Source organism: Engraulis encrasicolus, chromosome 20 (genome assembly GCF_034702125.1).
Source record: "Engraulis encrasicolus isolate BLACKSEA-1 chromosome 20, IST_EnEncr_1.0, whole genome shotgun sequence".
Lineage (NCBI taxonomy): Eukaryota > Metazoa > Chordata > Actinopteri > Clupeiformes > Engraulidae > Engraulis > Engraulis encrasicolus.
Genome location: NC_085876.1, coordinates 34152537 through 34165583, shown reverse-complemented (window position 1 = coordinate 34165583; position 13047 = coordinate 34152537). Strand labels below are relative to the sequence as shown.

Below are 13047 nucleotides of genomic sequence, written 5' to 3'. Positions count from 1 at the left end.
TAGGGTAAGAACATCACATGTTGAGACACAAAATATACACTTACAAGCTGTCACACAAGCACACACCCAAATAGCAGTGTCAATGGATATAAAGAAAGAAAAAAAATGTCCACAGTTCCCAGAATACAATAAGAAATCATAATTGTTCACAGCACCCCATATTATATGTGCCCATTATTTGTCTGTACCATTACATCTCAATTACAACAATCATTCCAAAACATACAATACAATCCCTGGCTTATTTGCTCTACAATTATTACAAATCTAACCATATAATTATATTGCACACAGTGGCAGATTCAGCAATTTGGGGGCCCAGAGCTGATTTAGCTAGGGGGGCTCAAATCTTGGAATGGGGATTAGACAGCTGATCTGGGGGCCCCTGCAGTTTGGCGAAGTTGGAGGGGCACCAAGGCAATTTGCCTAGCCTTGGCTCTATTGTAAAACCGTAACAGATCACATTATATAGTCAGATGAAGTCAAGCCAACCCACCGTCAATGTTGAGCATCATTTTCCAGAGGGAGGGCCTAACGGACTGGTGGAAGCCGAACCAGACCTCTCTACCGCCCCCCAGGGGGTTGGAGCAGCCCTCTGAAGATGTGAAGAAAGAACGGCCCACTGGGGTGTAACTGCAGAGCAGGGGGTGGAGGGTGTAGTGGAGGGAGAGGGAGAGGGAGAGAAACCATTAAAATGTGTTTATTCACCAAATGTACACAAATACAGCAGCATGAGTAAATTAACTCAACATTAGAACTCTATAAGGTGGTTTTCAAGCCGACCAGAATGAAAACGGTGCTGGTGCCCGCACTAGTTGCGTTAGGCACTAAAGGGCTTATCTGCGAACCGCCAGTGTTCATTCCGGGCTCTGAACTTTTTCCGCGCCTGACTGTTACCCGGATGAACCTGCTGACGGCCATGTTGTCGTCACGGATTGCAGAGAAAAAACAACTATTTGCGCTTTGCATTTTGAACCAACTTTCCAGTTTGCGAACGGCAACATTTGTGGCATGAAAACGTTTCGCAATTAGGTGTAGGAACGGGCACCAGCACGATTCTCGGTCAGCCTGAATGCTCCAAAAGAGCATGTATGAAGACTAAATGAGGGGCGTTCTTCTAGGCATTCCAGTTTAAGTTATCAGCAAGTGGACATCTAAACATTGCGAAGTGTTGTCATATTACACACAACATGATGATCTTAAAGGGCACATCTTAAATGATCTTTGCCTGGTGTTAAAAAAACAATAAAAAGAATCTTCAGAGAGGACACCAAGCATAGGAAGTCTGTCCTTCCTTCACAGATGACAAGAATGTAAAATGTCTGCAGAGTTTAGCCACAGGATGCAGTGGGCCAGATAAGATCGAGTTTGTCTAGGCCAGTGTTTCTCAACCTTTTGCGAACAAACGCCCCCCTTGGCCTCATCATAAGCCTCCCAATGCCCCCATGACCTCATCATAAGCCTCCCAACGCCCCCATGACCTCATCATAAGACAGCCAACGCCGCCCTTAGTACTAAAAAGCCCCCCAGTCTCCTTAAAGGGCAACTCCTGCCAATTTCAATGACCTGTTGTATTGCTCATGCTACCCTTGACTTGTCAGTACCCGGTGACGCCGCAGTTTTTAGCCCAGCCCTTTCCGAGATATGAGCTATTCTAATGGGGGCAACTTTTGTTTACATTTTTAAAAAATGAGCATAGGCCTACTTCAAATATTTTCCCAAAAGGGATCGCTGTTTGATAGCTGTCTGCTGATGTTGCATAACCTTTTGGATGTTTTTGGGAATAAATAAAAATGTTTTTTTGAAATGTAAACAAAAGTTGCCCCCATTAGAATAGCTCATATCTCGGAAAGGGCTGAGCCAAAAAATGCGGCGTCACCGGGTACTGACAAGTTAAGGGTAGCGTGAGCAATACAACAGCAAATTGAAATTGGCAGGAGTTGCCCTTTAATGGCCACCGGGGGCTGTAGAGCCCCCGTTGAGAAATACTAGTCTGGACAATTATATCTCCTGGCCGACCACGGCCGATATGCAAGAAAATGCTTATAATCGCAACTGCCGCCTGTCAGAGCTGAAATCTGCCTTGTACTTCAAGAAGACACTTTTGACAAAGAAAAATGAAATCCATGGTTGTGCTGATATTTAACTCCATTACTTAACTACTTCACCGAAACTAAACAGTTGGAAATATAACGCCAATCATAATTGGAACAAAGATGTGGCAATCAATATCCTGAAACAGCTCGTACAAACAAGTAATATAGTCTAGCATCAAGGAGATAGCGGTAAAACACTGCTCAAGCATGCCATGGGCTTGAGTGGCTCGTGATCATGTACTCATTCAGTTGCAAATCAAGCACTTGAGACATACAGTACACAATATGGGAAATAATTGTCTGATACCAACATTCAAAGGCTATTACCAGCATATAATATAAATGCTAGTTCATGTTTGAACTTACACAATTAAAAAACACTGCCAACACGTTTCAGCCACCTGCAGGGCCATCATCAGACCAAGCTATACTTACACTCCATGCAACCATAAACCTGCCAGCCTTCCAACTGCATACACTGCTTAAAAGAGAAACCCTTTTTTGACATCAGGTCCTTGATCTCAGATTAGAACCTCATGCTCTACTTTCCCCTGTATGTTGTGTGTCATTTGGAGCTCTCCTGAAGATATTCGGCCATGAAACAACTTCCTATGGGCAATATTTTACAGGCACCACCTATGCTGTTTTTAGTTTATTCATTACAGTACACTACGTACCACTCATACTGCAAGCCCATCCAGACACACCGCAGCACACTTATACAAAGCAGTACAGACTGCACGCAGTGCAGAACAGCAGGCCCAAGGCAGTCTTTTAAGCTACTCTGGTTTGGTTTGACTACTTCACCTCATAATGAGTTTGAGCGTTCAGATGCATCTGCAGAGATCATAACTCAGTGATTACTGGCTTTCCCATCGTCAGGACAGACTAATGCAAAATATATTGTTTATGTTTCCAGGCACTAAGGCAAAAGATTTTGTTTATGTTTTCATGCACGCAGGTCGTTCCAGGACATTTGACAGCTCTTTTTTTTTTCGGCAGAAGGCGCTACTAGCTGTATGACAAGGCGAATAGGGACACAACTCACGGAATGAACTTGCAGTAATGAAAGCAAACTGCCTGCACAAGGGGTGTGCAAAAAAAATCATCATTGCAATGCACTGCAATACTTAATTTCACAATATACTGCATCGATTCATGAAAAGGTATCACGATAATTATTTTCACAACATACTGCATTGATTTACATATTATTATAATGACGAAATTGCCACTGGTTTATTTTGTACATGAATCGCAAAGCATCATGATAGAATCGCACCGTGGCATGTGTATAGTGATGTGCATTCAATAGTAAACCCTTTGCCAATACCCACCTCTAGCCTGTATACAACAAAAAAGCTTCACTGCTAGTCAGTAAACAACTTAGTAGGTTGCCAATGCACTTCAATCAAGTATGCTGCTAACTTAAGAGATGCCGCTATTGAGAAACGCACCCCTGAATACTGATCACAATCTCGTACATCACCGTTTCATGCTAGTACATAACAATGATGATAATGCAATACTCATATCTGAAAATAGTCATATTGGGTTCCTAAATTCTAACTCCCACCCTCCCTTGTGATTGTGACCTCAAGATGATGTTGCAAGAAGACATTGACGACAGACGTTTAATTCAATATCTCACAAAAGTACAATTCAAAGGTCATTTTTTCATTTTGTAATCAGGATCTTCAATGGGTAAAAGTCCCCCAAAAGTTGCTATGGTTAGGCTGACTTGAATCATCTTGCTCTACTCTGTTTGCTTGAACTCACTTCATGGAGGGCAGGTGTCTCATCACCACGTCCAGGGCCTGGATGGTCTCGAAGGGGATGCTGGGAAGGCGTCCGGTCAGCGCTTCGTGGAGAGCCTGCAGGCTGACGCACGACACCCACTTGATGGCCACCTTGAAGCTCCGGTCCTTGCCCTCCCCGGGGATGGTCACCTCCAACTCCACCTGTGGATGGGGGACGGATCATGTGTCAATCGGGGCAGGTGGGGTGGGCAGTGACTCAGGCAAGTAATATGAAATTAAGGGCATTTTCACACCCAGTCCTCTTTAAGTGAATGTTCAATGTCCAAAATAGGAAAAACAGACAAAAAAACTCAAGACGAACCTTTTCCCTTCCTATTGGCAATGGCATAGCTGTGTAGAGGTTCTTCCTGCCGTCGTAGACTGGCTTCCGGTCTCCAAAGATCTGTGTTTTAAAGTGCTGAACCATGTGTGCCACTATTTCACTGGAGAGATAGAGATAAAAAGAGAGAGAGAGAGAGAGAGAGAGAGAGAGAGAGAGAGAGAGAGAGAGAGAGAGAGAGAGAGAGAGAGAGAGAGAGAGAGAGAGAGAGAGAGAGAAGAGAGAGAGAAACACAAATGAACAAGAGCATACTTTCAAAATAACTGGTCATGTCAAAAGGTCCAATGACTCAGGTTACATTTCATTACATTGCTTTTTACAATACGCTTTTCTCCAAAGCAGGGCTCCAGAACGAGCCATTATTCTAACGATACAATTCATGTTTTCAAAACTGCTGTCATTTGTTCAACTCTACTGCAATAACTCTCCGCCTCTCATAACACAAGATTGGGGATGTTGAGGACATAGGTCAGGGATACCAAACTCGGGGCCGGGGGCCAAATCTGATATTCGGGGTCATTTTATTTGGCCCACGAGATCATTTCAAATGTGTACTGTATACAGTTGGCCCACATACATATATACATTTATGCATGGGCGTAATTTTAGGGGGGGATGGTGGGGACATGACTTTTGAGATAAACCTAGCTTGTCCCCACCACATTTTCACAAATACAATGTGAAAACAGCATAACCGGACAATTTGCCATTGAAATGTCCCCACCACTTTTCGAGCCAAACCTACACCTTTGCATTTATGGCAATATGACCAAATTTGGTGTGTCACAGGAATATGAGTGGTCCTCCTGGCCAGTGTGCAGGCATATGTGAACTACCATGTGAGTGCGTGTGTGTGTGAAATTCGCCTTTGGGTGTATTAAGTGCCCAATTTGAGTCCATTTTTAGCTAATAAATATTGAGAATTTGGCCTGTGATTTCGTCCCAGCTTTTGACACCCCTGACGTATGTAGAGCCTCTTACCGGTTGACTCTTCGAGGGCATTTCTCTGGCTTGATGTCGATGTCGTAGTGGTAGACCTCCAGTTTGGGGATCTCCATCTCGAAGAAGTTGGCCTGCAGCTTGATGGGGCGGCCCATGGTGCCGAAGTCCGGCCGCGAGGGGGGCTTGAAGACATACTCTGGGGGTGGGGCCGGAGGCGGGGAGGGAGAGCCTAGAATGGGAGAGAGAAACACACACATATTACTGTCCAGCCGCTGGGGGGGACGGAGACGGACATACTGGAAGTGCAGGTGGGGAGGAGGTGGTGCTGAGAGGAGAGAGAAACGTGCGTGCGTGCGTGCGTGCGTGCACACACACACCCCTCACAGACAGACACACTCAGACGCAAGCAGACACAGACAGAGAGAGACAGACAGACAGACACAGACACACACACACGTTACTGAGTATGTCCATGAAAGGATCTTGGCCGCAGCAGATGGCCAAGCAAAACTCTTCCACAATATCACAAATTCCTTCCTGTCACAATCAATTAACTACCACAAAGTTCAAGTGAAGTTTATGAAAGAAAACTGCCAAACTAAACTTAAGAGATATAAATAGAACATGACCAAGATTTAAAATCTGGTTGTCTCGAACGACAGCAAAAATTCTTCAATTCATCTTCATTTCATGTGTGCCTGTTAACAGCTAAAAAAAACCCTCTTATGAGCCTATATTCAAATAATGGTTATCTGTGATCTAAACCAACACTTTCACTATACACACCTTCTGTATATGTAATGCCAAAAACTTGATGAAGCCAACCAAGACTTCAAACAAGGTCAAACGTTTGCAACGTCTAAGGACCAGACATCACATGTTCATCACATGGGTCATTTAGCCAAGGTCAAGACGGCAGCTTCTCGCCACCACTCAGCCCCCAAACCGCCAACACACTCAAATGAGGAAGTCGGTAAATTGGAGACACCACTTGTAATTTTCACAACGTTCAGGGGCCACCTCTGACCCAACAAAACAATAAAACGCTACAGCAATAAATCAAAAGCATTACGCAAGAAATATGATTTTAGATTTTTAACAAAATGATTAGGCCCACTTGCAATACCTTCAGTTTGATAATCACTACACTAGTGGGCTAGTGTTAGTCCTTTAGAAATTACATTCACAATACAAAATCTTAATGTATGCTGGGGATCAAGTCTTGGAAAGTGCAGGGGGAAATCGTGGGGAAGCTTCCAAACATACAACTGAATTCACACTTGAGTTTTTCTTTTACTTCAGACATGTAAAAGTTTTATCTTTTACCTGACATGTTTCGACGATACAACTTCTGTCTTCATCAGAGTAAAAGAAAAACTCAAGTGTGATTTAAACAGTTAGACATTATGAATGTCATACATATACAGCAGAATTCTCCCACAGCTAAGGAACCCCCAGCTCTGTTCAAGGCCATTTGCTAACAGTTGGCTTTAGCATACCCAAATATGCCCTTGCTTACTCACGCACACATGCACGCACAATTCCCCTGCAGCGCAGGTATGACCTAACAGACTAGATAAAACATGCTTCTCTTTTCTAGACACAACATGCTTCTCTCATGATATACAGTATCCAGAAACACATTCAACAATGTCATTTCTAAGTGAGATCATGTCTGACAGGCTTGTCTGACTTCTCTAAATGCTTAAACAAACTGCTGTTGCATTTAATCAGCCTAATTGGGAGGACTCCATGACTCAGACTAAATAATGTTGCTTGTAGCTACTGATATTCTATGGAGAGTAGCCAGCACTTCAGTGCTCTTACCAGTAAGGTGGAGTTAAATGCATTTATCCCAAAGGAAACTTGAGGAAGGACATGCAACAAATCGATGTCTTCCAACATTAAGAATCCTAGTACCTGTGAAGCACTTCGATACAGTAAACTGGTAGATCATTTTGTATTTCTGCCAAATAAGCCTATGATCGCATCGTGTCAGAGAGACTAAAAAGCCGAGGTACAGCCCATCTGTAAAACAATTATGACTGTAAGAATACCGACATTAACCACCTGCTAGTCTCCAGGTGTACAATAGCTGTGGGGGGATGAATAACAGGTGCACAATGCAGATGGGCCTGAGAAGAACAACAGCCAACCACACCAACTGTCCCGACACTAAACCAAATTACAATTAGGCACACACAATAAGGAAATATATGATGATGATGATGATGCCAATTCACAGGATCTTCTACTTTTGTATATCACACAATTTCAGAGCCGGTTCCATTTGACAGCAGTAATGCTCTCTCCCTCTCCGTCCTTATCAGCCTCCTAGCAGACACATGCAAGTAGAGATTCCGAAACGCCACCCCCTGGAAAAAAGGGCTTATCAACAGAACCACCCCAGCGGCAACCCAAAAACCTGTGAGTCTAGTTGGCTTTCTCTACCACGCCTTTAACCAAACGAGCAACCGAGGACATTGGCAAGCCCTATTGACCCTGTGACAAGGGCATCAGATGTGACTTGTGTAACTGTAACCAAGTTAAATGGTTATGCTGGGGGGGGGGGGTAGTAACTGTTAACAAGTTATTTCCCAAGTAACTATAACTCTGACACACTAGAAACACTTGATCACACTTGTGCCATGATCAACAGGTTATTCTGCAACTATCCCAAACACCGAATTACAAGCTCACGACGCAACACATGTCTGATATTCTTCAGAGAGGAGTCTGTCCTTTCTGGATCATCTTTTCTCCAAAACTATTGGCGGTCTACATTAGCAGTGGGCATTTGTGTTCTTCAAGGAGGCAGTAAAATACTAGCCCGATAAACCAGCCTAAATGTGAGATTGGAGTTTTACAAGTAGGCAAAAAAAACGCAACTCGAAAGCTTAATAAAACCAACAACGTGGGCCTGATGCACAGTTCAAAACATGGACTAACTTCTAAACTGTGTTTTCGTCACCCAAATACTGCAGCTACCTAGGTACCTGAATTAGCTTGTGTCAAATGTTACATCATAAGATTGCTGTAACCAAACCACTTGCTTCGCTAATAAGTCAGATGGAATAACGCTTAGCTTTATCGTCTCTTCTAAATACAAGAAGAGCACCTAAGCGCTGCATTCACAGCATTTCGTCTGTTGCCAAACACCAGCCTCGACTGAGTTAACAGCGAGTAACATACCAAGCAAAGTATTGTTAAGGTTGTTGATTTAGATGTCTATCACAGTCCTTCGTATCTCCAAAACCACACTTGTGTTTATGACCTAACTAGAGATATGGCTCAACCTAACGGTGGGTTATGCTGGCAGTCAAGTTAAGACATAACCAGGTATGCAATATTTACCGCCTAATGAAGACAGATTAGCTAACAAGGTAAGTTAGCTGGAGGGCTCAGTAATGTTAGCACAATATCAACCCGACGATAGCTTGCCACATCAGTGGCAACAAAACCTAGACCCAAACCTTGCCTGCAAATACAACTATTACACACTTTTTTACTTGCCAACACGTCATATTGCAAATGCAAGTGTCATTTTCGTGTTTACTTTGTGCATATACGACATACAAGCCTTATTGTTTCTCGGCTAATGTTAGCTAACGAAAATATGGAAGCAAATGTTTGCTAGCTCGCGAGCTAGCTACTTACTCCCAGACACAGATGCTCCACTCGGATACATTTCGAAGGTCTTCCTGCAGCACCGCTTGAGTTGTAGTTATTCTACTACAGTTATTGATAGATATGGGAACACATGCGCTGGTAAGTAGTAACTTGAAAACAATATAGTTTGGCAGGGACAAAAGGTTTAAAGCACTAAAATACACGACCACGAGAGGCTGTTGATCCCTGCCCCTGTCCCCTGTTAAAATGGCCGGCTGCTGGCTAATATCTTCAAAATAAAAGTCGAATGCACGCCTCTAGTGGTGGAAGTTGATGTGTTACAATTCTGTTACATTGTTTATTTATTTATTGTGTTACATGCTTCTGATACATAGAATCTATCAGATATCTCGGCTATACGCGTTCTCTAGTTATTGTGTGTTTTTGTGTGTGGGTTGCATGAAAACAACACACATTAGTTACATTTTTAAAATATTTTAATATATTTTTATATTTTCATATGTACCGGTATTTCAAAACACATTTTATTTTATTTCATTAAGGATTCTTTTTATTAAAAAGAAAACAAAAATATAATTATTTTGCTGATGAGTAGGCTATTTCGACATGGAATTAATTACATTTGAATATTTCATAACACATTGTGTAAATGTATCTCTATTATCTAGACATTTTCTGTGCCATGCCATGCACACATAATAACAATGTTCAGGGACCTTACAGATTGGCATCGTCTTTCAGCTGAGTTGCCCTGATGTGCAAGAGACTCTATACAGCAGGCTGCACCGTCCCCTCCACTGTCATCTCATTTCTCCTGGCCTGGCCTTCTGGCATGGCACTCAAACAACCCACCTCACTCTTTTGGTTGACCTTCTGACAGAACAGTCCCCCAATGACGACCATTGAGAAGAAAATCCACCTTTCATAGACCCAGTCGGCACCTCTGGTCCGCCCACCCAAAATGAGCGGGTGGACTATTCGGATGGGAAAACAGGGCAGTTTCAAATGAATGGCAGTGAATGGCAGCTGTTAGCAGAGGCATATCAAGACTCATGTATCCTCTGTAAAGTGCATCCAAAAATTACTCACAGGTCATTTTGTGTTCATTTTATCAATAGAAAATTAAGGCGGAGGTTGTCATACATCACATGTGATCATGTGTTTTAGTTGATGACGTGGGGCAGCACCGAGGCAGTCCATTATGCCCCATCTTTGGCCGAGTGGTTAGAGAGTTGGTCTTTCAATCTAGGGGGTTGCCCGTTCGAATCCCCCCTGACCTCTCCCTACATCTCCATCCATAGCTGAAGTGCCCTTGAGCAAGGCACCTAACCCCACACAGCTCCAGGGACTGTAACCAATGCCCTGAAAAATAATAATCACTTTGAATAAAGGAAAGCGTAGGTGTAATGTAATGTAATGTAATGTAATGATGTGTTCAGAATTTGTCCCTTGTACCCCACTTACGAACCTTCACAGAACAGTGATGATGTTGGAAGTGCCAGCGGAAGTGCCAGCTATTGTTCGCAAGGGATATCCCAAAGGGGTGAAGCTAGGCCTGTAAGTCACTATGGACAAACGTTAACCAAGGTACAGGGGCTTACATCATCATTTGTTTTTCATCAACAAAGTGAACAGACACCTTATCATTTAGAACGCGCCTCGTAGAAGTATTATAGCGATGGTAGATTACGTTTGCTATCTCCCTGCTGACAGCTGCCATTCACGGCCATTCATTTGAAGCTGCCCTGTTTTCCCCTCCAAATACTCCGCCCACTCATTTTGGGTGGGCGGACTAGAGGTGCCGACTGGGTCTATCCACCAAGCAGTCAGGATGCTGAACTGTCTTCCATCACTGACAGCCCCAACCGCCAGCCAGCCAGGAAGCTATAGGCCGTACACAATTGTACACAATCTACTGTAATGAAAAATTCTATTGTAGCACTTTCGATATGTTTTGTTAAAATATTCAGAATTGCAATTTGCCCAGTTGGATTTTACAGACTCTTCACTTGCCTTCTTCACAGCAAAACATCTGTGTTGGCCTTGTGTCTGTTTTGTTTTATTAAACCTTAACAACTGTGTGCCAAATTAGCCCCTATAATCTCAGACAAGCAGGAAGATTGTCACCCTGTCAGTCACCCAGTCAATCTTGCACACATGACGTCAACTGCAAACAATGATACATTTGGCTTGAAGAAACACAAAAATGTTTCACTGGTCATGTAACATGCATCCATTTCTCACATTATTAGCTGTTCAGCAAAATGTAATAAAAACAGAATTCTATATGGGAATGGTAGACTGTAAGGCTGGCAAAAAAAATCCTTTCATATTTTTAATTATCTGACTGCAACTGTTTGACATTTGTGACTAGTTGTTGTATGATGACTGATAGTATAAGCTGCTGTATACCCATCCCAAGTATACCTGTATACCCAAGTGCAATAAATAGTAGAAGTATAATTGCCATTAGTGTAGGCTACATCTAATGCAGATAACGACTCTACATATATGGTAATTAAAAAAGCTTGACTGGATGTGATGGGGAGTCCAGCACTTATTCCTAACTCAAGCTCAAATGTCAACGTCCTCAGGACAACAACTGTGGTCCAGAAGTGTTTGGGACGCCAGACAACACCGACATACAGACATTACAGTTAGTGTTGGGAGAGAGAGAGAGGGAGAGAGAGAGAGAGAGAGAGAGAGAGAGAGAGAGAGAGAGAGAGAGAGAGAGAGAGAGAGAGAGACAAAGAGTCAGTCACAAACATACCGTACACAAATGTTGACAGCAGCCTCCCAAACACACACACACACACACACACACACACACACACACACACACACACACACACACACACACACACACACACACACACACACACACACACACACAGGCCAGCTATTGTTACATCTTGGCAATTCATGGTGGAATTTGGTTGACCCAGATATCTCATGACTCGCGAGTCAATGCTGTCATGGAGAGCAGAGGGAGACCTGAAGTCTGAACATTTCCTTTGGCCCCAAAAGCAATACATGGCTCATGATTCACGTGCGTATAGGCCAGTGGTTCTCAACCTTTGTTGAACAAACACCCCCTTGACCTCATCATAAGCCTCCCAACACCCCCCACCCGCACCCCACCCTCAACATAAGCCTGCCAACTCCTCCTTGTCCTCATCATAAACCTGCCAACACCCCCCTTAGTATTAAAAAATAAAATGGACTAATGCCCCCTAATTGTAACTGAGAATATTTCCTCTCAGCTGTACGGTATCCCCAGTGGTGTAGTCTACGTTCTTATGGTGGGTATACTGTATATTTGAGCATTTATTGAAGTGGGTATACTGTATATATTTGTTCTATTCAAAACAATGGATCAATCAATTTTAAGCGGGTATACTGAAATCCCTGAAATTTAGAAGTGGGTATACTCTGTATACCCGCGTACTACATAGACTACACCACTGGGTATCCCTCTCAATGCCACCCTAGGTCTCCCTAGGTCTCATCCCATTGAGAAACACTAGTATAGGCTGAGAACCACATGGGCAGTACATTTAGCAGTGCGTTTAACAGTAAATTTACCAATATTGATTCACCACTTGAGTAGGACTGACACCATGAGCGCTGGAGCACACTGCAGCTTAGTTTTTAAGTTTTTATGATGTGCAAACATCCAACTAACGTGTCAGTGTTTCTACATTTCAGTGTTGCAACACCTTCTTCGGAGTCAATATTGACTCTGAAGAAGGTATAGCAATGCTGAAACGTTAGCTGGGTGTGTGCACATCATAAAAACTTAAAAATTAGGCTGCAGTGTGTTCCAGCCTCTAATTGTAAGTGATGTTTGTCCCACTGTGATGCACTTGCAAGCTGAGGGATGATACGTGGAGTCCCAATTGAACCATGGGTGTTACATTGAACTCTCTAAGGTGCTATTTCCACGTAGCTGGATATTTTTTTAGCAGGGTATTTTTTTCTCCTGGTTAGGTGTAAACGCAACATGTGGATAAAAATAAATCCTCCATTGTAACAAATGGGTTTCAGCCAATGCAAAACCAATGCAACCAGGAGAAAAAAATATCCACATATAAAAATATCCAGCTACGTGGAAACGGCACCTATGCAGGGATGTCAAACTCAGGCCCGGGGCCAAATCTGGCCCGCAGAGCCTTTTTATTCGGCCCGTGAGATCATTTCAAATGATCATTTCAAACAGTTGGCCCACATACACTATTAA

General features: G+C 43.1%; 1 protein-coding gene across 2 annotated transcripts in view; it reads right to left on the bottom strand.

Moving 5' to 3' along the window:
* The window catches only part of ago2 (argonaute RISC catalytic component 2), a 33229-nt gene extending 24190 nt beyond the window's left edge, over window positions 1-9039 (bottom strand). For both annotated transcript variants that reach the window (XM_063185799.1, XM_063185800.1), the window contains exons 1-5: window positions 8835-9039; window positions 5217-5406; window positions 4218-4338; window positions 3876-4057; window positions 497-633 (exon numbers count right to left, since the gene is read on the bottom strand). In XM_063185799.1, the coding sequence (XP_063041869.1) occupies window positions 497-633; window positions 3876-4057; window positions 4218-4338; window positions 5217-5406; window positions 8835-8865 (661 nt within the window). In that variant the 5' untranslated portion in view covers window positions 8866-9039. The remainder of the gene's footprint in view (window positions 1-496; window positions 634-3875; window positions 4058-4217; window positions 4339-5216; window positions 5407-8834) is intronic.
* Window positions 9040-13047: the final 4008 nt, after the last annotated feature.